This window comes from Amia ocellicauda, chromosome 9, assembly GCF_036373705.1.
Source record: "Amia ocellicauda isolate fAmiCal2 chromosome 9, fAmiCal2.hap1, whole genome shotgun sequence".
Taxonomy (NCBI): Eukaryota; Metazoa; Chordata; class Actinopteri; order Amiiformes; family Amiidae; genus Amia; species Amia ocellicauda.
Window position 1 is genome coordinate 8,420,174 of NC_089858.1, and position 27,077 is coordinate 8,447,250.

Below are 27,077 nucleotides of genomic sequence, written 5' to 3' on the forward strand. Positions count from 1 at the left end.
ATTTTTGAGAGTGTACCTGATGACCCAATCCAGAAGGATGATCTAAAACTGACAAATTGAAAAAGCCTTGTAGCGTTTCTCTCCCCTATGACACCATAGGTTACCAGTTCATGAATGTGGACAAAATAATTTTCAGAACCTCACTACCTTCTCTCTAACCAAGAGAAACAGTATTACATGCATTTCAAACTAGGTGGAATGACTGAAAGACAGTAGTGGTTTGAATGTTAAAAACTTTTGAAAAATCACATTTTGTAAATGTAGTTTGTTACACAGGTTTATTATTTATAAGTATTAAAAGCAAATGTTTAAGCCATTTTAACACTATATTGCAAAGTTCTACTTTAATAAAATGTCAAAATGAATTGTTGGCTGCTGTTAAACCTTGTTGTAGTCACACAATATATTCAAAAAGTGTGAACAAAATAAATTGAGTTTTACACTAAAAGCATTTCTGTATACATTCCAAGGGTTTGTACAGTGAGATATTGTATTCCATGTGTTCCATGCGTTATTAGCATTGCCTCCAGAATATTTATACTTTTCTGAATCATAATTATGTGATAATGAGCCTTATGGTGACTACTTTTCTGCAGTGTCTTTGCTAACTACTAAGTTATCACTGGCATTTGCCAAGAAAAAATAATAATTGGCGCATTACATCTGAATTTCCTATATTAACAATCAGTTTTGAAAGAAAGTAATTTATTTTACATCACCAAACATGACTAAAGAGCTGCCTCAGCGATTCAAAGACTCTGAAGTAGAAGAGAATAGAGGGGGCTTAGTGCTGTGCAACGTCTGTTGGTACGACCTGCAAAAATGTGCATGTGTATTAGTGCTTAATAATAAGAGAAAACTAACAGAAAGCTAATTGAAGGAGTTAGGAAGTGCAGCACCCTTTTCACGTTTCTTCATGACACATTTATTGAACAGACATTGGTTCAGGTTTTCTGTTGTTTATTTACGAAAAACGAAACAAGCCCCATGTGAGGTACAGGGACCCTGGTTAGCAGTTACATCAAATATTAGCTTCTAATTCTCCCCCCACGACCCTCCCTAATTGTGGCTCAGAGGCCAGTGTTGCAATAAACAAGCCTAAAACTACTTACATTGAATCCTTGATTTTTTTTTTTCCCCAATGACTTGACATTTACAGGAAGATACTATAAACAGCTCAAAAAAAAGGTATAAGAAAGTTACAATAAACCTGCATGCACATCATACATAAAAAGTAAACTTTGTTTTTTAAAATATAAAAAAAACTATTATATCTTGATCAGGGCCTAAAAATCAACAAAAAAGTGGCGAATATATATATATTTATATATAATTTGTTTTTTTTTCTTCAGTCTTTCAACTCTAGTGACATCACTCGCTAAGGAAACCCAAAAGGGTTTGTATAAGTGAGCATTGCTTTAAGTAGAGAAAATGAGTATAAAGTTTTTTTGGGACTTACATGCCAGATAAGACATAGAACAGCACAAAAATCAACTATTTTTTCATGGTTTCGCATTTCAGTGGACTTTTGTTACGTTTGCAAGTCAAAGAAAGCATTAATGCTATACAGAAGGAAAAATCAGCTTAAGTTACATGAAACAATATAAAACAATCCAGTCAGATGCATCTTGGAATATATCCACTAACAATTATCACACAAGTCAAGCAGGGAAAGAAAAATATGTCCAGAAACCAATATTTCATGTTATTGGAGCAAAAATATGAAGTATGCCTTTTGGTCATGATTGCTTTATGATGCAGACTGACAGTGTATTCTGTGCCAATGGATAGGGTACAGAAACAAAATCATACTGAAGTTTACAGTTTCAGATTTTCTCATTGTAAAATAAGTTGAATGTTTAAGTGTTAAACATCTTAGAACATACTGATCAGATCTGGGGGTAGCCAACAGTATATTCCATTTTGCTTTTTTAATGGAAAGAAACTAAACACTGGTTTCAATGTACTACTATATTAGTCTTTCCCTGTTGAATAAAGGGAATTGTGTTGATAAACAGGTTTTACTATTGCAAGCACAATAGCAAAATCATTCTGGGTGTCTTACATTCATTAATGATTACAGTTTCCCAGCTGTACAGAAATACAGGGCTTGACAACACACACACCCTTAGCAAGAAGTTTACCGTTCTGTAGCTGCTGTCTCTTCCACTGGGAGACAATGCGGTGCAGGACAAGGACATATAGTTTATGAAAAGGAGGTACAACTTAAAACCCATTTAAAAAAGAATTTTAAAGCAACAGAGAGCATATCAAATGGAAATATATTACAAACATTAAAGTAGTGGATAGTCTAAAATGTAACAAGACAGAACAGGGACCCTGGGAGCTTAAATTGTAGTTTGTTTTTCTTATTAAAAAAATAAAATAAATGCAAGCTTAACAAATATAATATATCATACTGAAAAACTGCACAACGAGGCAGTCTGAGTCAGTCACAATTCACAGTGGCCTTTCCATCTGATTTGGCAAAGGTTTTGCATGTGATATTTCAGGCTGGATTTTTTTTTTTTTAATTATTATTTGTAATTCTTCTTTTTCATGAGAAAATGAGTGCTGGGGCTAAAATATATAAATACTGCATTTTCTAAACAATCAAAACAAAACATTTTTTCCAGTACAGCAATGTTTTTGTCACAATCAAATAGGAAACAGGTCTTTAAAAATCAGGATAGCCCAAGAATATATTTTCCAGTCTCACTCAGAGGTTATTACTGCTACTGCTGCTTTTTTCTTCTCAGTTCAGCTCTTTCCTTTTTTACATTTCAGTCTGGAAATGCTGGATAAATTCAAATTCTGTACAGAACATACCTACATGTATGTAATGTAAAGGTTCTAGTTTCCCAGATTGAAAGATAAAAGCCCACAATGTACATTTGAATTCTCTAGCATTCTAATAAGTGATATCTGTCAGTTTCCTACAAACTACTTTGAAAAAAATCTAAAAATAAAAAAAACTGACTTCACACCTAGATATATCCATTTTCACAGACTGGACTAAATGTTGGAAGTAACCTTAACAAATCGTTTTTTAAAAAGGGGATAATATATACACTATGGAAAATTGTAAAAATCTGCGCGAAACACACCGGTGCTCAAATCACATGAAAGAACTGCCTTGAATAGTTACAAATGCATACCTTTTACAGTTTATAACTGCCTCAGGTGTTACATTAGAAGTCAACTGTTTGAAACATTCTCATTTGTAATCAATTCTGCAGTCTGAAAATGGCATCGACAAAAAAAACTGAACACATAAAAGCCATCTGTCCGTTGAAAGGACAGTTGACAAGATTACCCCCTTGATTGTCCTACAGAGTGGCTCTCAACAGGAAATTAAACTTCCAAACGAAATCATTGAATAAAGGGGTGAATTTCTAGGTGCTGCCAAAGTATATATGGAAGTTCAATATGTTTTTAAAGACACCCGCTATATTTGTCAGAAAACAAAAACAAAAATCTCAGCTTGGTTTTGTCACAATCGGGGTTGTAGAAAATGCCAGGAAAGCAAAGACAAATACATTTTAAAACTGATCTGGCAGTCAGTCAACAGAAATGGAGAACATGAATAAGGGGGGAAAGGGAAGCAAAGTTATTGTGTCTCACAAAATTGTATCTTTCACTTGAAGCCATGTATATGCTAACGACGTACATGTTCAGACAGACAGGGATAACCCCTCCAATACAGGCAGTGTAGACACAGCTGACAGCTTTGGCAGCCATTGGTTGATTTATACCCATAACCTTTCTGAAACCCTTAAAAAAAGAAAAAGAAAAAAAAAAAAGTCATGATGTACCTCAAGAATTCAAAAAATAAAATAAGCTGGTGATATTTTCTGGTGAAAAACTATATCTGCTTTTAGATTTTGCTCCATGCACAGAATGAAACCATGTTTTCTTAAGATGTCAAATAAATAAAAAGGTAGATATTTATATATAAATATACACACAGGCAGATGCTCATGTTTATGGAATGTGATACGGGTGCACAGGGCGAATTCAAGGCCGTAAGTTTTGCATTTTCCCCACAGAAGCCTGTACACTATCCAATGATGTCGCGTTCAAACCGAGGCAAAGACCCTTCAACAGAGCTGTCACTTGTCATAGAATTTCTTTTTAAAAGTTGACAAATACTTAACTGTACTAGGTACGCTTTTTTGTTTTAAACAGACGTAAGTCACTGAAAGGGCCCCCCAAAAGTCAGACCGTGACTCCGTTCCATGTGTCCAATTCAAAACAATAACAAAATTAATTTGAAGGATTTTGTTCTGGTAATATCGGACATTTCCCTTTGTTGGGCGGTGACAGAAAATACCACCCTATGTACGCTATATACTCTAATTTTATTTTTTTGCCTTTTTTTTCTCTCCATATTTATAAAAATTTTAAATGTTCTCTGACATCTTGTTGCTTTTTTTTTTTTTTTTTTTTATTTCTTATAAAATGTAAGTCTTAGAGGGAAACAACCATGACTGCATACAAGGTATTTTTTTGTTTTGTTTTTGTTAAAAAAAAAAAAAAAAAAAAAAAAATGAACAAAAAAGTAAAATGAGAAAAAGTTCCAGGTGTGTTTCAGTCGGAGTCGCTGCTGTCGGAGCTGGAGCCGCTGGAGCTGCTGCTGCCCGAGTCGGAGGAGCTGCTGCTGCCGCTGAGCCTGGAGGGGCCTCCGGAGGGCGCCGAGCCGGCCTTCTCTGCTGGGGGATAAGAGACTGTGTTACTGCCACTGCCCCGCCGTCATGAGCCTAACTCTGAGGTGAACGACTAGCTCTCTGACGGAGGACGCATCCCAACCACCACCACCCCCCCAACTCGAGAGATTTTTTTTATTCCCCTGCTTTCCTTGACTGTGACACGGCACTGGCTTCCAAGACTCCCCAGGCCAAGCTGCCCTGAGGCCGGCTGCTTACGATCCATCATGTCTAGTGAATTATTATTTTTAAACTTGCCCGAGTGAGTCTAAACCCATTTTGTTTAGATCACATTTTTCTCTCCAGCTCTTTTCTCTAATGAGAGAAAGTCACGGGTTCCCTAATTCACCATGTCGTGTAAATAGAATGCAGATGTTTTCGGTGGACAGGGCATTAACTGAATTGGACAGGAAAAGCAGGGAAATAACCCGTCCTTAAAATAAACAGACAGGCTGGTTCACTTTTTCATATGCATGGAACAACTACTTTGAAAATGTCACACTCTACATCTGCAGAGCCCTGTTGGTTGCTAACCTGCCCTGGCATTTGTGTCCTGTGCAGTTTTCTCAGGTTCTGTGAATGCCATTATAAACCTCTGTGACAAACTATTGTAGAAAAGAAAGCTCAAATACAGATTTGCCTAACCGCAAAGATGAATTGATGTTGGGTTGACATCAGTGTGGCTTCCTTAAGCTTCACCACTGGATGAAGAGGCACAACCCAGAGCAAATTTGGCTTCTCTGATCACTCCCTGACAAGCTTATAGAGTTCTGTTTGTTTGTTTTTAGTCCACCTCCCGAAGCTTTGTTTTTGCGCACCTAGTTCATTATTATGACCAAAGCTAAACACAAAATCACACACTACACAAGACATGTGACAAGAAAGAAATTAAACTGGCAAATGCAGACATCATAAACTACTGTAAAAGGACACAGCACATAGTAACTAAGACTACGTGCTGGTATCAGGCATCACAGCACCTTTTCTAGTGACTTTTATTATAATGTTCTTTGCAGTTGATCGTTAATGTTTAAAATAAGATGTAAATAATTCACACATCAAAAGGTAAGAAAAAGGCTTGGGAAGGGAGTTCAATGAACTAAATGCCTTGAAGAAACAGTGATTTAAGCCAAAACATGATACAGAGATTTTTGGGACTGTTTCCAAGGGAATGTAGATTTATTTGTATTCGTCTTCAAGGTCAGAAATTATTCTTTTTGCAGTGAAGCACAGCAGCAGATGAACGGTATCCAGTCCTCACAGTTCCTCTGAGGCCTGCTGGAGCTACGTCAGGATCACACTACTGCTTCAATGCAAGTGCCAGGGAACCGATTACATGAACACAGACATGGACAGATGACGGCTGTCTGTGCATTCTGAGACGCAATACTGGGCATGACAAGATCTGTCTGCTTATAATACAAATTGGCCCAATATGCTATGGAGTCTCCACTCATGGATACTGTATCATTGAGATGACCATTGTTCACATTTTCCTTTCATTATATGACGTCGTTCTTATGTAACCCTCTCAGAATTGTTTTGATGTGTGTATTAAGACAGCTCATTTTATGACACAATAAGTATATTTCTCAAATGTCTCCAGTTTCAGTATAGTGACACATATTGCTTACTTACTCACCCCTCTGGATTTCCATTCAACACTTTATCAAGTGACAAATTGAATTATTTTCATAAGGTAATGAACCAGGCACGTGTGTGTAAATATGTACAAATTTTATGTAATTCATAATAGGAAATCCAAACCGCTGTAACTTGAGCACAGATTTCCAGCTTTAGAAGTCCAATTGTGGCCTTAAGTCTTCAAAACTGTAACCTGCCAACATTAATAACTAATCATGGATTAATCTGCAGAAAAAGTTATGAAAACAGAAACATGCAAACACACAGACACATGAACACTGGAAAAGGAAACGCGCAATGAAATGACAGGAGATTAACGCAGAAAGGCCCCCTTCCTAGCAATCTTAAGAATAAAGATTACAGAAATAAAAACTTCCCTCAGGCACGTCTGGTAACCCACTAATACTCCACAAAATAAATGCAATAAAAAGAAAAACATAAAATAATAAAACGCTGATCACAAAAACTCCACAAACAACATCCTACTGACGCTTTCCTCTGTCAGGCAATTATAAATCATCTCCCTACTGCGATGAACCCTATCACCTGTGACAAAACACCACAACAAATAAAGCCGCTATACACTTGATCGGCCCGGGGCTGGCAGCAGTTGCATAGCAGCCCTGACTTGCTACTGGACAGGGTGGGAGAGGGTGCATCTAAATGAACACATTCGACAATGTCAATGAGTGGGGAAAGGGTTAAACAAACAACACCACAACGACTAAACGTTGATTTTGACCTCAGACTAACAGCCGCGGCAAACGACGCGCACGTTCCCCTGATGCAACTGACGTAAAATCACCCGAATTTACTTCATTGCACTCCGTAACGGGAAGAAGTTCAGAATTCAAAGAAAAACGAGATGCTTCTACCAACGCAGCACATGGTTTTCCAGTTGGCCAAATCGATCCGTTGAAAAAATAAAAACCGTCAAAACGAAACGTCCTTCTCCAGTATTGTATTCTTGTTTGAAATGCAATCTCTCTACCCTGCCTGCTCTCTCTCTCTCTAAATCCAAAAGCCCATTTGGCAGCCTGTAAATCAGACCGAGTTCAACCCTGAAACACAGGTACCTTTTTTGGGCGGTTTCTTGTTGTTGTTCAGCTGTCCGCTCACGTCCTGCAGCCTCTTTTCTAACTCTTTCTTCTTTTCCTGAGCGAGTTCCTCCTTAGACTTCGCACTTTTTTTCCCTGTGCCAGCTGCGGATGAAACACACAGCCGTGTACAGTAAGTACAGGGATCGATCTAGGACCGCACAGCTGTGTTAACAATGAGCACAGGGAATCTTCTTCTTCTTTTTTTTTTTTTTTTTCTCCTCCTAATTTTAACAAAATAATAAAATAAATCAATAAAATAAAAATGATAAAAAAATAACTAAGCACCGCCAGGCAATGCACAAAACTTCACTGCCTTGGACTCTGGGTGCAGAGCTTTCTAACACAATCGTAGGCCCCAAAAAAACTAAAAATAAAATAAAAAGCAAACTAAAGAAACAACCAACAGACGTGCACAGGGGGTAGGGAGGGGGAGAAACTTAGCTCTAGCAAAACGCCTACGGAGATCTCTTTCCTCTACAGCCAGAGAGAGGCTCCTTTCGTGAAGCAGACCTCAGTCTTTAAAGAGCCGGGGGAATTCGTTCCCCCTGGAAGGAAGACGAGCGATCGGAGCAGCGCACGCCCTACTTACGTAAAGGTTTCCTCTGCTTTTTCTGTAAACAAGACTTGACGTATCGCTCAAGCTCGCGGAGTGTGGAAGGTTTGAGCGTCTCAAAGTCGATCTCGATCTCGTCCGGGTTGGAGTCCCGGAGAGAGGGCTCTCGGGACTGGATGATGTGCACCACGCGGCCCAGCTTCTCCCCCGGCAGCCGGTTGATGTCGAGGCTGAGCTGCCTCTTCTCGTCATATGTCATGGGCAACGAGTCCTCCTCCTCGTCAGACTCGTAGGTGGCAGCTGGTGGCTTAGCCCCCTTCTTCGGTTGCCTGTAAGTTTCAGTCAGAGCTGCATTACAGCTTTTTGTTTGTTGTGTGCTGAATTGTACACTAAAAGGAAGCTTAGTTAACATTAATGTTTTTGGCAAAGCTGACATTTGTAGCCGGATATGTACCAGGCTAGTGTAAGAAGATTTAAGATGGCCATTGTATTCTGTTTTGTACTGACCATCTCAGACATACCTTCATCTCTCTTAAATGCACTGGTATGTTTATACCCTGCACTTCATTTTATAAAGGAATGCACAAGCTTTCTCCACCTGAACAAGCAGGCGTTTGAGTGGATGTGTAAAACCTTCTGACCGTTGGGTCAGAAAGGAAAAGATTCTAGTTTTACAGGCAATTTTGCAGTGTCAATATCATCTTAAAAAGAATAAAACCGAGGCTGTGACTCTCTTACAAAGCAGACTGCTTCTTAAGAGCATCCTACAGTCCTACAATAAAACTTGACCTGATCATCTACCTTTTGGACTGGGTAGATACCAAAAGACAATTTTCTTCAGTGTTTAGCATCATAAACAACAGCTATCAAATCAATACTGTTGGATGGAAGATGGCATTTTCTTAATCAAGAGTTCATAGGTAGTGCACTCAGTAGGGAGTTTGATTCACTGACCTGAAACAAATTTATTTTTTCTTCAATTAAATAACTTATGTCTAAAAACATATAAAATAGAATAAAACAACTTTCTGAACTGTGTACAAGATTACAAGCTTTCCCAATATATAAACAATGGCTCATCGGCTCTGATAAAATGGACTATGGAGCCGTAGATCAGGCTATTCAACATTATGTTAATGACAATCAGGACTCAAGCTGATGTGGAAACTGTGGCATACTGGAAACTGATATGCCCAGCCATGCGCTAACCAGGGACGAAGAGCAGTTGTACCTAGTTGCTGTAGTTGTGCTGTTGGCCTTCTTGGTCGGCGCCTTCTTCTGCTGGGCCTGCTTCGCCGGCTGTGTCGACTTGGCCTTCTTCTCCTCTTCCACCTTCCCCTTGTTGTGTTTTTCCTTGTCCTTCTCCTTGTCTTTCTTCTTTTTCTCTTTCTCCTTCTCCTTCTTCTTCTTTGGTTTACTTACCGGCGCTTGGGAGAGGGCGGCCAGCTGCTCGTGGACTGCCTTCAGCTGCAGAGAGAGGTAGAGGCACAGTTAGCCACCAGGCAGAGAGAGACCGGGGCTCTGTTCTAGCTTCGGAAAGGAGGGAATCAGGGGTCTGGGGGCAGATCTTATTGAATGGCTGTACAGCATTTTCTAAAAACAGGGACAACTTTTTCTATCAAGTTGCACCATTTTCTCACCATGGAAGTGCTTTATTATTCTCAAACATCTACAATTGTCTTTGTTTCCCTGGCACAGAATAGTATTAATTTATTATGTATTAAATTTAGATGCAGGATGCTTTAAAAGGTATAGGTCAATTCATGACTTGCTTAGCTAGGGTCATACTAAAAATTTGATTTATATCCTAAAGATGTTTACAGCGGATTATCCAATTAATGATCATTTTACGTGGTTAAAGGTTGTCTCTAATGCTCAATTTAACAAACATGTTGTGAAACTGTCCTCAACTAACATTTCTGCCACTTTTAGAGCACATTTTAAAATACCAAGTAATTTAAAAAAAAAATACAGGACTTACCACAGTTTGAAGTCTAGTAAAACACCCAATTCTTTTTTTTGGCAGACATATTTAAATTAAATATATAAACCACTTTGAAACATGAATCACTTACTCCTAACAGAAGATACACAAAGCCTCACAATGGTTTTACTACCCTAAATCTCAAGTATATCTGCACAGCCTGTTTGTTTTATTCATAAATATTTACATTTGTTTATTTTTGTATATATGTATATACACTGTGCAGCAGCGGGTAAGCAAATCAAGAAGTTTCTAACACATCGAGAGGCAGATCATGAGGAATTAGTGAAGTGAATGAAAATGAATAAAGATCATAAGGAGAGTTTGCAGGGGGAGATTCATAAAGCACAGCTAAGGTTAGAAAACATGATTCAGTCATAACAGTCGTAAATAGGGCCTTTCATTTTGCATGACCGAAATAGTTTAACAAGCCAAGTCGTGCAAAACGTAGGGACCTAGTCATAATGAGATTTGTATTCATTTTTTTCATTCTATTACCATTAGAAACCAGTTTTGCACCATTGTTTAACTTCACCATAAATTTAACAACAGTCTCGGAGTATAGAAGTAGAAAAGGTACATTTGAGCGCAGCACAGCAAGCTATCTCAAGGAACAGAGGGAAAGGGTTTCGACCAAAGCAGCATCTGAGCAACCCTGCCTTTTTAACTACTCTTGACTGTGGCGGACAATTCAAAAATCACTCGCCTCCCATTTTAACCCTCTACCGCTTATGATAAGGTGCAACAAAAATGATCATTTAAATAAGGAGTTAGTGGGGACCTGGAAATAAAAAGTAAATCACCTGAAAATGTTTGGCACACCCGTTTTTTTTTCCTGCCCTGTTACCATTGGGGCGCTCCAGAGTGATTTGCTGGTAAAAAAGTTAAAGTGAAATCAGGGGACAAGATATAATACGCCAAAGATCATGTTAAAATGAGTTAGACAACAATTTTATTTTGATTTTTTTTTTTTTTTTGAAAGATAAAACAATAAGCTTAATCTTCTACTGTACTGTACCAATATGAAATAAAAAAAAAAAAACTAAAAAAAAAAAAAAAAACTTAAAATCATAGCTTAGTTAACAATTACAGCATGCAAGTGTTTAACTAGAAAGGAGACTGTTGTACCAGCTAAAACTGGAGGCGGTAGAGGGTTAGATTTCAGTCCTCTCAGGGGTTAAGGATCAGCTTGTTTTACAGTACTTGGCATGGCTGTAAAAGGAGGAGTCCTGAGTAGAGGACAGAAGAGGGATCTGACGGAGTGCAGCCCCCCTGTCCGGTCTTCCGTGCTGACACCCACCTGTTTTGAACCCACCTGTTCCTGCAGCTCGGCGAGCCGGGTGGCCCGCTCCTCCTCGGAGTCGGAGCTGTCGGAGTCGGAGGAGGTGTCCCCACTACTCTCGCTGCTCTCCGTGCTCTTGCTGACCACGGGGGCGGCCGGCGGCGCGGCGGGGGGCGTCGGCTCGGCCGGCTCATCGGGCATCTTGGCGAAGCGCATCTCGAAAACATCCTGGAAGGAGAGGAGGGAGACGGGGATGGGGGTGGGGGAGGGCGGCATTTGTCATAGTGTCTGGAGCTCAGCGGCTTCGGAAATGAGGCTCAGAAGAGGGTACATAGGTGGCATGTGGAGGGTTGATTCTGTGGCGATTTAACAGTCAAACAATCCTCAAAGTAATGAAGTCTCAACTTTTTGTGAGATGTATTCATTCCAGATCTTCATATTCAAAGAAATATAGCCATTTTAACATGGAAAGCAATACTTCTTCAACAGGAACATTTGAAAACCACCACAAGGGCACATTTCACAACTGACCAGCTGACACAAGCAACTGCACCAATAAGGCAAAGGATGTCTTTGTGCATCGTCAAAGCACGTTCTAGCAAAAGTGACTCATCTCAAGACAAAAACAACAATCTTTTGTCAGGAGTGTCTACCGATTGGCCAGTGCTTGCCTTTAAAATATGATGACACTTATGCCGTGACCTGAGGACTGAAATTAAGTGTTGAAATTCCTGACCCACTTGGAATCTGGACCCCTCACAGCAGGCCTCCAGGACACAGTGAAGCCGAACACGTACCTGCAGTTTCCTTGCCATGGCTACGACCTCGTGATCTGGTGGGTTGTACTTGTAACAATTTGAGAACATTAACCGGATGTCTGCTGCGAAACCCTGGGCGTCCTGGTAATCCCGGCCATCCATCTTTTTCTGCAGACAAGAAAACATACCTCAGCTTAACCCCTGCAGACGGCGGCAGTAGATATGATGAAACTGGGCACCACGGCAGGCAGTTTATCCTCTAGGTGTAAAAAATATGTCCAACATTGCATGAGAAACATACCGCTTTGAAAAAGAAACTGCTATGTGTTCTACCCACCACCGTTCGAGGACTACCAAGCTCGTGATGTGCTTTTGGGCAATTGATAAATGTCTCCTGCCCCCCAACCTAAATACGACAAAGATCACAAACAAAAACCCTCTACAAAATACACACACCTTGCAGGCATTCTTTTATATTGTTGCTTTATACAGTTGCATCAAGCTCAAGTATTCCTCTTCCTACTGAATATTTCCTGTCAACAGAGAGCCTGATAGTACTGCAAGTCTTCCAATTTCAGCCTGCCAGATTACACTTCGAAGATATTTCATACGGGGTGGAGGTTAAAAAGGTCCTGGGGTTTGATTACCAACCATAATTTCACTTAAACTTAAGAAAATAATACTGAACTTTTCCAAATCGTGGATTGTAATCATTAAAAATATATATATATATTAAAAAAAACAAAAACAATGATCGCTTGCTCATCCCTATTCAACATAGGAATAGGGATGTGGGGGGGTACTAGTGGATTGTTGACCAGGGTGGGGGAGGGGGGTGGAGGAATGCGAGCGGATTGATGGATGGGTTTGTGGTGAATGAAAGACGGGGAGTTGTGAACGAGAGCAGGGGGCGAAGCATGTGCACTTGTGTTAAGTTTTTTTTTTGGTTGTTCAAGGGAGCGGCTCGTGAGCTTCAGGGGGTGTGTTAGGGTTAAATTAAGATCAGAGTGACTTTGTACGGGTAACGTCTAAGATGGCAAATCTAGTACACCTCAAAAAAGTAAATACATTTAATCAAAATTTAGAATCGATATATTAATAAATAGTAGTATGAAAATACAGGCAGCTCTTGACTAGGAATTTGCGAAGGATTGCAGAACTAGAATTCACAGATCTCAAGGTTCAGGATGGATTTGCTTCATTGCAGCACAAGGACCCCTGGCATGCAGGCATCTGGGAAGGCCAGGTGGAAGACGCCCAGTTTGAGATCAATCTTCTAGAGCTCAGAGGCTTGGCAACTTCACCGGCTTAGTTTGGCAGGGAAAAGGGAACAGAGGACGAATGTCTGTCACCTACCTCCTACACACTTTTACACTCAAAGATAAAGGTGTACCTGGAATCACATTTATGTATACACAGACAGACACACAAACTTCTCTGTAGGTAACAGAGATCCCTTCTTGAAATTTCTATATTGACAGTGAGCACACCCACAGCCAACGGTTTGGCAAAACGAGGGATGTTTTGGGGACACTTCCGGAAAGAGTTCAATGCTACGGATTCATGAAGAAGCCACACAAAACACAATTCTAGACTGAGCAGTCGTGGAACGTATACGTAATCCATAGGCGCTGCATCCGACTCCCTGCAGGAACAGGGGAGCCGTTTCAGGACCAGAGGGGTGGGGGACGTACTTTGACGGTACTGAGGTCCATAGGGTGCTTGATGATTTCGTGGTAGTCGTGCAGCTCTAGGGCTTCGGCATCCACCGGTTTGTAGAAGGGCCAGGCGTAGGCAGCATGCTTTTTGGAGAGCATCTCCTTCAGGATGCTGTCGCAGTACTTTAGGTGCTCGTTCAGCTTGCCCTTCTTGCCCGCATGCTGGGGCACCTCCCCGTCCTCCAGGTCCTTCTTGGGGGGCTTGATGGGCCGGCCCGTGCTCTCTCTCCGCGAGACCACCTTCGCCTGCTTGGGATCCAGCAGTGGGGTGGGCGACTCTGCGCGGCTGGCGGTGATGGCCGAGGTGGTGGGCGTCGTGGTGTCTGCTTTCCGCTTCACCCCCTTCTTCTGTGGAGGAGTGGAGAGAGAGCGCACACACTGAAATGAGCGGGCAGAACCTTCCCTACCCAGGCCTGGTGCGAGTTCACATTTGAACACACCATTACATCACTTTGCACTGTTTTAGTGTGATGGAAATCTTTAAAATGGAAAGCTCATTTAACCAAGATCAAGCAATTAATTTTTTTCCCCCCAATATTTTATCGCTGAGGCAAAATTCACTCTCTAAGAAAACTTAATCATGCATTTCAGCAGGTGATGCTACTCCTTAAGGCAGAATAACTTAAAGGTACTTAAAAATACAGGTCCAATTCATCAAAGGCAATAAAGTTAGACTACTATGGTGGTTTATGGTGGAAATCTTGAGAAAGCTCGGACAGTAATTTCCTTGCTTCCATGTCACCTGCTCCCCAGGTGAGTGCGAGACATTTGCCTCTACCACAGGACTTACTTTGACAACTGGCTGTGCTGGAGGACCAACGGGCATCATGGGAGCCGCAGGGGGTGGTGGTGGCTGAACAGGCGCGACGTTGGGGGTTATTGTTGGCACTGGAGTTGCTGCAATAACTGGTGTCTGTGAGACAGTGGGAGAGGTGTTGGGGAAAGACGCAGGCGGCGAGACTGAAGACACTGCTGCCACCTGCTGGCTTCCTAGAAAACAGACAAGGACAGGAAAGGACTTCAAAACAGAATACAAAGGTCCGAACACACACCCCTTCATGCATCAGGGTCTTTGCATTCAAGAGCAATAGGTACTGCTTACAAACTCACATCTCAACAGGGTAAAATAAGGAGTGTCTAAAACAAATTGAAGAAAAAAAGCTTAAATTAGAACAATTCTAGTTAAAAAGAATAAAAGAACAACAAATCAATAAGAAGTCCTTAATAAATAAGACTTAATCTCTGTGATTCTGCATCACAATTGTCCAAAAATGAATCGTTGAACCATCTTATCCTTCTGATAGGTATGTTTGCATCTTAATTGGTGCGTCTGCCTTACCAGTGCTAGGTGCACCTCCTGGCTTCCGACCTTTGCCCTTGGGAGCTGGTGGAAGGAGCTCCACTTCTTCCTGTGGTATCTGGGCCACTTTCTGGAGAAAGATCTTCTCTAGTGCTTGAGCCATCAGGACAATGTCATCAGTGGGCTAGAGGAGAAAACAGACAGCGAGGTGCAGTGTGAATAGAGGACGGCTATTTACCAACAGTTTCAGAAAGATTGTTGTTGTTATTGTACTATGTTTCTTGAAATGTGTATATTTTATGACAACTATGTTACCCTGGCTTAAGGCAACTTACAAATGCAAATTTTAACAACTTATGCCTCGTCTTTAATAAGGATAGAAGCAGGGGTAAATTAAAACAAACAAACCCTCACACAAATCTGCCCTGCGTGGATAAAAAGACCAACTGGAGTGACGTTATCATTTCAAATTCTAAATCAGCATCACCCATCCATAGAGAGTGATCAAGCAGCAGGAGTTTAGGGTATAACAATCAAAACAATCAACAAAGCTGGCATGGGTCGTAGATTGTGGCTGAGACAGCAGTCATGAGAAGCCACTTAACTGTACAGCTCACTGAGGCAGCTGTTTGTATGGTTGCAGATTTTCCATTCTTATCCAAACAGCATCTCAACATGCACCTGTTGGCTTTCAAGCCCAGCTGAACACCAAAACTACAGTGTAAACTTAATGGGTTTATTCCACTGCTTACCTTGTTATAAATGTAACAGTTAGTAAACATGGTGTTGAAGTCTTGCATACATTCACTGGCACTCCAGTAGTAGTTGTTCTCCAGTCTCTTCTTAATAGTCCCCATATCCATAGGATTCTTGATTATTTTATGATAATCCTGTTTGACAAAATGCAGAAATCAATTGATTTTCTAAGGATGATTTGAAATAAACAACGTGAAACTGCTCATGTCTGAGATGGTTGGAACACAATGGTGGCACTTTGGTTTGGCAAGCAACAATCGGGAATACTCAACAGGGACTCGTTTTAACAGCATATAACTGCATTCCTGTGCCGATTCTCAACTAAGGGGCATTTAAACTAGGTGTCAGACAAATAACCTACATGGTAACAACAGCAGCTTGCAGACACTACACCTTTGTGAGAAATACTTGAGCTTTGTGCCTCAAAGCTCCAAAACAGTGCAGATAAATCCCAGAATGCACTTTTAGAATATACACTTTTGCTGGCTTATACATTAGTAGAATCAATTTCAATATATACTAAAGTATTAAGCTAAACACTTTCTTGGTGGCATTGGCCTATGTTGCATAGGCAGTAGACACTCCTGCCAACAGCTGGCAACAGGCATCTATTGGTTAACTTCCTACACTTTGATACATCTAATGCAATTGACCTATCTTCTTGTTCCCAAGACATGTATTGCTATTACTTCAACATATCTCAGTTTTGTTATTCTCCTACCCAAATTGATAAGCTCGGCCTTGTTGAATTAAAAATTATATTTTTGCTTAGTATGAATTTAAATAAAGATAAATGGAGGAACAAAAGAAAGGGACAGTTACATAATGTAACTAAACAGGTGTCTTTCTGAACCTGTGCAACTTAGGGTTGTAAGATATTGACTTAGTTTTAGACAGTTTGCCAGAATTTAAATAGAGGATAAAAAGAAGCGTTATCAGACAAAGAATGATAAAGACACAAGCTGTACCTTTGTTTCCATATAATGGTATTCAAGGTGGCTCAATAAATTTAATCACTGAATGTTAATGAATAAATTTATAAAAGCTTTAAAATAGATTTAAGTTTAATTTGATTAAATGGAAAATATTAGTGTACATGAAGTGGGATAAGGGGATAGAAAAAAACATTAATTCCAGTTGTGGGAGTTTGTGAACTCTGTAGATTTCAATCCACAATGAAACTATGAAATTTCAAGGCTTTAAATGTTGTGGTTTGCCACTGTCAGAAGATAAGCCTGGTTAATTGAAAGGAGAGCAAAAGTAGGATTTGTTTTTGAGTAACTGTTCAGAGTAATACATTATCCATTTAACCATATGCACAAAATCTCCACTGCTAAAAGACTAAATCTGTATTTGTACCAGTTTGTCCACAGCATTCCTTTGAGGAATTATGCTGGGTTTTTTTGTTTTGTTTTTTTAACATGTTGACCACAATAAAATCCAGTATTATAAATGAGGCATTACTAGTTTATAGTGTTATTGTTAAATAAAAAAAATAAAAAAATAAAAAACATACAGAAATAAATACCACAAACAATTTCATAGATTAATTCTACATAATATGGAAGCTACCTCCAACCCATAAAAAGTTGTTTAAAAACAATATATAGATGAATTAATAATAAATTATGACAGCCTCTGATCAATAGCCCAGAAGAAGAACTGCAACAAAATCTTTTTGATTTCTTGATGAGGGTCCTAACAGGTGTTCAGAGTGATTCATGCATATTGTATTGGGGGGGGGGGGGGGGGGGATTTTAATGTTGTTAAATATAAATAAATAGAGGGGGGGAATAAGAAATTAGAGGATGAATGAACGAATATGCATAACATACCGGGAGGCTTAACTTAATGGCATCCACAGGCTGGTAAAAAGGCCAAGCAAACTGATGCTTCCACAGCGTCTTCACCACCACGTTCTGCATGTACTGCAGCTGATTGGTCTTCCGGCCCGGCTTGTTGGGGTTCGTGAACTCAGGTGGTGGGGGGTTGACACCGGACTGCGGAGCCTGGATGGCTGAGGTGACGGCCGACATCCTTCCGGGGATTGCTGTCGCTCTCTTTGTCTGTGATTTCCCGTGTCTTCAATGGGCTCTGTATTCCTCTTTGTGCTCTTTACTCCCCAAAGGGGACCCACATCCCATCTCAGGGCCAGACCTCGTGACCTCTGCAAGAGAAACAGTTGGCAGAATGCTTCAGTCAATCAAAGGGATGTGAGATGGGCACTGGCTCAGTCCTGTGGTGACAACAGAGAACTGCATCTTCTCCTGCATTATTCCCTGCACTGACAGCATCCTCAGGAGGCTACAATAACAATAGCATATTGAAATGAGGGAATAATGCAAATTAAACTGCAATGATATCCTCTCTGGCTTTTTAATCTTTTGACATTATATAAATTTCATATCTTTTCCCTCAAAACATTGTCTCTAGCAAAAAAATAACTTGGGTGACAGTCACTATAAGCTAAAGATTTAAAGTAACAGAATAAATAAATGTGTCTTATTTACTGCCTAATAACAACCTATACTTCATACTGGGAATTCAGTCTATTATATAAGCATTACTATTAAAGTAAGCTGAGAAAGATAAGAGTCACAGTATTTTAAAGGTTGGCATTAGCGATGCACTGGCAGCAGTGGTAGCATTCACACATGTTTACAATAGCTGTAAATGTAATGGACAGAAGGACCACCAAACAAATAGCACAGCATGCAAATAAGAGCTATACTGTACATTATTGTCAGGTACAACAAACTGATGAAGCCCCTATTATGATTTTGTTTCCCAGTCCAAATACTTTACTTGGCGAAAAAGTCAATCGGAGGACTTTGCAGAACCAGCGAAGGATCTAATTTTGGATCATACTTCTGCTGGGGGGAAGCATAGGGCCTAGGCCAGACAAAATACATCCAATTCAATGTTCTAAGTAACGCTGCCAGTGCATGCTAACAAAATGTATTTCATATTTGTTTTTCCATGGCAAAGAGGAGGTCTAGTATATTAGAGGTACCGCTTCAGTCAGTGAGGCCTTCCAAACCAGAATGAAACAGACTGCCCTCAAACCTCCACATTGAAGCTAGTATTATATATCTATCAAGGCCCAAGAATAACCGGTTGCATGGATCCATCAAGAAAACTCCTAACTCACATTTCAGAATAACTGGCTTGTTAAACTACAAAGCCATAAAACATAACCCAGCATGGAAAAAAAACATGTATAGTGTCAGAGAACAGATCATAGATTCATGTCAAAAACACCTTGTTTGGACGGTTCATTCCTCAATTTTACATTTTATTTACATCTTTAAATATTTTCAAATGATTCTGAGTGAGTTTTGGACTCTTTCCTGTCCCTACCAAAGTATATGTCCACTTAAATTATACAAGTATTTGGAATGTTTTCAGGCATACAAACGTCTGGTTTCTACTGAATTAATTTGACATCCCAAATGTTTAACCTCTGAGAACAAGTGTTACCTGTCATGAGAAATCCAGGTCACTGAACCACAAACAATACCACACTTAGGGCTTAAGTCACATCTATTAACCCAGTGTTAGGATTGAAGATGTTTATTAAACCTTACTCAGGTGAAAGATTTGTAGATTCAGCAAGGCTGGACGTGAAAGCTCTTGAGGTTTAATGATAATCTCTTCAGAAAATGGTCCTCCATTTCAATGGATTGTTTCAATTTACACTTGTAATACTTAATGAGGATGTGAAGTACATCATGTCCTTTTTACAATATTTTAAGCTGATTTACTCTCCTCAATTTGGAAAAAGTTTTTAATGAATAAAACATATTGCTTCTTTTTACCTTAATGTATTGAATGTGATTGTATTTGACCTTATTTGTCATTCAGTTAACTGATAACATTAGTCACTTGCCCGATCCTGTTTTATCTGGCATTGTTTTTACACGTTGCACACGTTAGCTTCCAATGGGCCCATTTCTTCTGGTTTGTGTGTTGTTCCTGAGTGCAAATTAAACAGACTGCTCACATAATTAGAATGCAGATGCATCTTAACAACAATAACAATTAAAGAATAATAACCAAAACATTCAAGCCTTACATTTAAATTCACTTTTTAGACAACTAGGAAGTAGCAGTACAATTAAGCTACTCCACTTCTTCAATAGGTATTCTTCAAAGTAAGACCTTGCCATACCAGTTTGGAATTTGAAAGGGGCCTTCTGGCACATGGGCATTATAAAAAACTAAACACATAGCCTGCACCTTCATGTAACATGAGCTAATGAGATGCACTCTAAATGTTTGTCAGGTTAAACTTGATGGTTTAACGTAAATTAATTTAAAACTGAAAGCTAGAGCTGTTAGTTCTAGGGGTAATAACATACAAACTGAAAATAAATTAAAATATAATGCATTAAATTCTACAACAACAACAACAAGATTTGTATTGCTTCCGACAAGGGAAACAAGATTCACTGACACTTCAGCCACAAGTGGCTAATAAGGGTTCCTGGGACTGCCTGAGTTCTCTGCATTCGAAAGCATCACCGGGGGCTGTGATGCACGTTAGACTATGAATGCAGACTATCTGTTTTCAATGTAGACGTAGTGTAAGCCTCAAATTAAAACAAAAAGAACAATACGTCCACAATGTAGAGACCATGTAAACAAAAGATCTCTTTTCAGGATCTGTGGTGCAGGACCCCATGGAAAGTGATTTGACTGTGGTTTTAATATAATGACTGTTTTGCTGAACTGAATGACAGTGGGAAGAACTCATTACAACAAAACCAATTCAAGGCCTGCATAACATTTGCTAGCATACTCTGACTACTATTCTTCACTAAAGAATATCAGACATTAGCCAGATTAAAGAAAGCCCTGTAATGGTATAGTGCACAGACAGTTCAGTGAATTTGTACAATTAAGGTTTATTTAGGTATTTGTGTGACCATATAGGCAGATATAGCACATAGATTAAAATAACATTTAAAAAAAAATATATATATATATATATATATATATATACACACACACACACATACCAAAAAAGGACAATAGTATGGGGGTAGGTTGTAGGTCCACTGCAATAAACCCACTGATAACAGGCACAGCATTTAGCCTACAGCTCTTAATTCTGCCAAGGGAGAGTTATACAAGACACAATGACAGAACATATAAAAAGTGAAACCACAATAGAGGAAAAGGAAGACAATTATCCCCAAAACTGAAACTTCCTAACTCTAGTAAGTACTTAAGCTGGAATAACAACCTAGTCCCAAAAGACACAGAGTGCTTCATCCACCAAGTATTTAACCTGCACATCCCTTCATAAAAAAAAAAAAAAAACTAAAAAAACAATGGCATACTCTCATGGACCACTGTTTCAGAGGATACTGTCTAAATAGGGAGGCTGTCTGTTCTGCTTCAGGGATAACCATTCAAGTCTAACTCTCACAGCAGGTTGCCTGGGACACTACATTAGCACTGGCCTGCTCTGTTCATGGGAATACACCAACAGCACCCTTGTTTTAACGGCTCTGCAAAAAATGCTAAAAAGGCTGGAAAGTAATTTTAAAAGTATGTCCTTAGGCCAAATGTTTTCATAGTTCATGCTATACACTGAATCACTATGGCAAGGTTATTTTCCTATAGAATACACCTTACAGTAAATTAGTTACATTGCTGAAGAATACTGTGAAATGCAACAATACACCAACTAGGAAAAAAATGTGAAAGTCGCTGTTACTTTTTCTTTTTTTAATTATAGTAGTTTGGCAAAAAATAGAAAAATCTTCCAGCAACAAAATACCAAAATGGTTTAATCTGAATTGAAAATGCAACAGGTCAAAAAGAATAGGAAGAATATACAAACAGCTTTAGTAAATCATTCTGAACTAACTTTTCACAGTGTATAAAGCACAGTGTGATTGTAACTGCTATGAAAAAGATCAAATCAATAAAAGCTTGCTAGTATCACCTGATTCCAAAGTGAGTAATCTGCAATAGAAAATCTAACTAAAAGAATACCAATGTGGTTAACATATTATAGTCAATAAAACATGCTGGAGTTATAAACATTTGATTACACATCTGATTGACTGAATCAAATGTTTAATGAAAGGTATCTTACAGGTAAAATATTACTCCTGATACAGTCAAAACAACACAATATGTCATCTGCAGAAGTACAGACGAAAAATCTGTACTAGCAGACAGTTACCAGAGAAACACAAGCAGGATGTAAAAGGTACTTCAAAAACATAAAACTGACATAACTTCTAAAAGTAGTGTCATAATAATTAATGACTACATATAAGCTACTGTTTCTACTATGCTGGCTTACTGGTAAGATTCTGTACCTGCTATGGAAAATATCATCATACCTGGAAATTAGTTATTTCATTTATAAGTAATTTAATTGCACGATTAACAGGAATTATGCTGATTAATTGATAAAGACTGACATTTCCCTAGAAACTCAATTTGCTCTTCAAGGAAAGACAGGATTAGCAGTGGATCGATCGCTCAATTTCTAATGACAGCGGTTTAATCTCTCCCTGCTGCTGCCTTCAGTGTGAACTTAGATTTTGCATAAGCAATATGAAATATTGATGCAGCATCAACTCAATGATTCAGTTCTGTGTGTATATATGTATACATTCTCTTCGGCAATATCAGATTGATTGGACAAAAAATAGTCAAAATATACCCACAGACAAACAGTCAAATTATATCAAATTTGCGACTTATTATGCAATGTAGTTTGTATACTTCTGTGGGTACTGTAAATTATTTATCCTGAAACATGGTTGTGGTAATGAAATGTCCACCCATACTGGTCATATAGACAATATTAATATAAGAATCTTAATATTTTAATATCTATATTTTTTTAGTTTAAAGACTATTTTTATGCAAAGTCTGTATAATTAGAAAGGCACAGTCATGCTTCCAGTTACAAAAATAAAAGATATAGCCTAGTCTGCATGTTTAAATGTACTCAAAGTAACAGAATGGTCCAAAAGACAATAAACAGGAAATATACAGAGCTCCAGAATTATGAAAATACAATGTAACTATCACCAAGATAAAGCAGATAAGGTAAGAGAACATATTTATCAACTACCTTATCCTTACAATAAAGGTTGAAGCTTGCATTATATTAGGGAAACGATTAAGAGTGGGAAATGTCTAATTTATATCAACTTGAATAAACCTTGAGAGGGAAGCACATGGCTAGCTCACTACCAAGTTTGCAAATCCCGTTTCCTCGGTTTCCTTATTAGTCCAATTACATTGTTGCTAATTGGCAATGGCATGCTTTATCTCCATGTTCATCTTTTTATGTGATCAGAAATCCACCATAAGGATTAATTAACAGACTGGACACTGTTCTACGGGCCAACCCTGTGCTTGTCAACACTGCTTAGCAGAGCCTCCTCTATATACTATATAATTGCTCATACATGCACTTCTGCAACGAGTCTGTCAAACTTTACAAACATTTCTACAATCTGAATTAGTATAACACACTGGTTACTCAAGGAAAGGTAACTGAATTATAAATGCAGCTGAATTGTTTATGGATGGCACAATGTATCTTGAACTTGGGTATACAGATCAACCAGTACATTTATCTTATGGTATAAATAAATAGAATTAAAAAAAAACAGCAGGCATTAAACCATGTAGATCTCATAACATCACACAAGGCCTATGTCACGTGCCTGACTATATTATTTTATTAGATCAATATCACAAACTCCATGGGTGTCGGAAAAGAATGGTGTTCTTTTAGGTAAGTAGCTGCCATTCAATGCAGAAAAACTAAAATCTGTGATTGAATTTACTTTCATATATTTAAAATACATATATCCTACCTTCTTTCCAATATATCTACAGAATACTCTGATTAATACATTAATGCAGAGCTTTTACTTTATTGCAATACTCATCTAGATTATAATTAAAAATAGTTATTTGGCAGCAGATTAAATCTATGATTATTAACACATGCACTCAATCATACAGATCATCCAAACATTAATGCTTCATATTCTCCAGTGAATGAAAGTACAAGTTTTGTCCTGTATAAATTAAATGACCAATCAAAAAGTATTATCTGTATTAATTTGGGAACCCCTGAAATATATCTAATATGTGCAGAACCTATAAAAAAGCTTGGATGATATGGTTTACATTGAAGACCCTCAATTGACAGCTTCTGGCACAGGCCAGTCAGGTGCTTGGCAATGGGCCACAACATAACAGTTTAGACTCATGATGACTACTGCTGTGTTTACTACTGTTTGAAAAGATGTTTGCGATCCGCAGTTTAGACTTCAGACCGACAAAACACAAAAACATGACAAATAAGAGTAAGAGGTATAAACACAAACTCCAGAATCTGAAAGCAATTCAAAGTTGATAAAATGGTCTTCCATTCCCCTGGCCCCTTGCATTTCTGTTAAGAAACTATTTTCTTTATTTAGAGTACCTAATCTAACTTACTTATAAATACTGTAAACTATTATAACTTTGGTAGCTATACCAGACTTGCGATACATTCTGACCCAACTTCCGACGTTTATTAAAATGGTTTGCTAAACATACTACTACATGGGGCAACAACCCCTATAAAAATGGGCGTATATTTATTGGTTATAGTAACATTGCATCATTTGTTGTATGTTTGTCTTCTGAATAACTTGTAATTTCATTCGATTTAATCAATATCGGACAAGACAGCCAAGAGATGCAGCAAAAACGCTCACAACTTAGATGGATGTCATAATATCAGGCTGTGTAATGTATCCACTTAATTCGCGGGGTCGGCTGCACGAATCTGCTCATCATTTTATACTAACACTGGCGATTTGCACAATTCTAAGACCAGAATCATTGTTGCCATTTCGGATGCGCTTTTTCGAACAAAAACAAACAAACGATAAAACAAGATCTCTAGCACTGCAATCCGAAAACCACACAGAGAGGGAATAACACTGTGAAGCGGTTACAATGATTTCAGTTTTGGTCTGTAAATAAAAACACCCGGAAACATAAATTGCATGAGATCAGACGGATGCTTCCGTTTGCATTTTTAAGTCGGTGTGTGCATTCAATAGACGAAGAAAAAAATACCGATCTATATTTCGACACAGGATGCACACAAGGTACAAGCTCGGTCCTATCCTTTTTGGAATCGGTTCTCCACACATTCTCCTTTAAAAGATGGCGGGCAGGGGAAAGATTCCGTGTGAAATGCAGTCGATCTTAGATTTACTCCGTCCCTCTCCCAGTATCCCGTACCATTTTGTTGGATTAAAAACCCGCCTTCAACTGTAGGCCAGTAACACATTGCTCAAAATACAACCGGCTAACCAACACTTTCTATTTTTGAAGGATCAGAAGTTCACACACAATCTATTAACCCTCTAAACGAAGCCAGGCTTTGTTACATTGTTGCAATGCACAGAGACAGCTTTGTTGAAAAGGGTAGCAGTTTTAGAGGTTTAATGCATTTTTTCTCCGTCTACTACTCAGCTCCATCAGAGCGGCAATCCACAATCTTACAACGAGTCATAATGAGATAAAAAATACGAATATTTTAATTTATTACTTTTCCCCTCAGCGGCTCCAACAGCGTTTTGCTTGCAGTCGTCCTAGCAGCTCTTCTTTTATTTCAGCAAAGCAGCATAATAGATGAGCCACTGGGAGTCCCCTGCCCATGCGCTGCTTCGCACGGCATTGTGGGACTCGCAGTTCATTGGCTCAGATTCTGCCCCTGAAACGGGATGTTTTGGAAGCGCAGGACTACAGCTCCCAACATGCAGCGAGGGGTAGCGTTGGTGTTTTCGGCCCAGTCAGCACAACGCCGACCTGGCTTGGGGGGAATGCAAAGGTTTAATTTTATTTAACTGCAGCAATCCGAAGCAGTTGCTATCACGTTTGATTACATTACGGCCGTTGTAAATACTCCATAAACTATTCGGTTATTTTGTATTTAGGGAAATTAGATTAATTGTATAACTCGTGCCGTGCGCTGTTTCCCTCCTCCAGCTATTGCAAAAGTAACCATGCGCCATTCCATGGTGCTGTGCTTCTCTTGGCCAGTACATACAAAAAAAGTCCACTTTTTGGGATACGTGACATTGAACCTTTTTTCATATTATAAACAAGGACATAGTGTTTATGAGATTTCTTAGGCGCTCGTTTACAGTCGTACGATTAAGAGATGGCCGTATTTCATTTCAGATGAAGTAAGGGTGAACACAATAAGAAAGCATCAGAGCATGTTGACTTTGTACTGAAAACTATATTAAAATGAAATGTAGTTGTCCTGCCCTCACCCCAAGTCAAAAATATTGATCAGGATAGCATAGAATGTGTATCTGTTTTGAATTCTCACTTGTTGGTGTAAAATAAACCAACCTTAAATAATACAATTATTATTATTATTATTATTATTATTATTATTGGAAAAGCTGTAGACGTCAGTGCTTTGACACAGGTGGGGAGCCTGTTTGAAATATTGGCTTTGCCTAGCTTGAAAGCAGGGTTTCCAATAGCAGATGGTTTACTGCTCACAGTGCAGCCAGCTGTTCTTCATCCTGTTTGTTATGCTCCCAACTTCTTCAATTCTCTTTGTAAGTGGCTAATTGAAAAATAATTACTGTTTGGCTTCTAGTGCCAGTTGCGTGGATATGAATCAGGAGAGGTCTAATTAGTGGCATTTTAATCTTTATGGTATGTATTATATTTATTTCTCCATTGTTCACAAAACTTTAAATTAACCAGATATGAATGCTGTGGATACATGAAAAATATGTTTTTAAATTCTGCATGCTGTAGAACCAATGATGAACAGTATGGGTTCTCAGTTTCAATGCAGAAAAGGATTGCATTTTTTGCTGATATCATGAAATTCACTAAGCCGATTAATCTTATATATATATATATATATATATATATATATATATATATATATATATATATATGGCAGCTATATAAGTTTTTGCAGTTGTATTTCTTATTGCAATCTTTGGTATTATACTCATATTCATTATATTTGCAAGCATCTTATTATTATTTTTCTATACAATGACTTAACAGTGAATACAGATGTTACAATGTGGTTACGCTTTCATTGAACTACTTGCAAGCTGCATGAAAGTGGCTTGAAGCATCATAGTCAATTAGTAAAATTGTAAGTCAGTAACTAAATATGGTTTTAACGGTTTACCACCGAGCCTTTTTCTTTTAGAACAAAAGTATACTTTTCCAGTAAAGAATTTAAC

General features: G+C 38.7%; 1 protein-coding gene across 7 annotated transcripts; it reads right to left on the reverse strand.

Annotated features, from left to right (window-relative positions):
- Nucleotides 1-943: 943 nt before the first annotated feature.
- On the reverse strand, nucleotides 944-25,535 carry LOC136758524 (bromodomain-containing protein 3). Of its 7 annotated transcripts, none has more exons than XM_066712977.1 (13): nucleotides 25,400-25,535; nucleotides 17,637-17,968; nucleotides 15,798-15,935; nucleotides 15,085-15,229; nucleotides 14,536-14,735; nucleotides 13,722-14,093; nucleotides 12,067-12,195; nucleotides 11,303-11,497; nucleotides 10,791-10,859; nucleotides 9,235-9,470; nucleotides 8,040-8,332; nucleotides 7,427-7,552; nucleotides 944-4,712 (listed from the first exon to the last, which is right to left on the reverse strand). In XM_066712977.1, the coding sequence occupies exons 2-13, from the start codon at nucleotides 17,835-17,837 to the stop codon at nucleotides 4,591-4,593; spliced, it is 2,226 nt and encodes a 741-aa protein (XP_066569074.1). In that variant the 5' UTR covers nucleotides 17,838-17,968; nucleotides 25,400-25,535; the 3' UTR covers nucleotides 944-4,590. The 7 variants fall into 7 exon arrangements, with proteins under 7 accessions (XP_066569074.1, XP_066569073.1, XP_066569072.1 ...); XM_066712976.1 differs by having other exon boundaries at nucleotides 944-4,709; nucleotides 11,288-11,497; XM_066712975.1 differs by having other exon boundaries at nucleotides 11,288-11,497.
- Between the last annotated feature and the right edge of the window lie 1,542 nt (nucleotides 25,536-27,077).

Excerpts from the sequence above, each read along its gene's own strand:
- LOC136758524 (XM_066712975.1), bottom strand. The coding sequence starts at position 17,837 with ATGTCGGCCGTCACCTCAGCCATCCAGGCTCCGCAGTCCGGTGTCAAC. Across the intron at positions 15,230-15,797 it reads ACTGTTACATTTATAACAAG|CCCACTGATGACATTGTCCT; the intron begins GTAAGCAGTGGA and ends TTTCTCCTCTAG. Across the intron at positions 12,196-13,721 it reads TGGACCTCAGTACCGTCAAA|AAAAAGATGGATGGCCGGGA; the intron begins GTACGTCCCCCA and ends TCTTGTCTGCAG.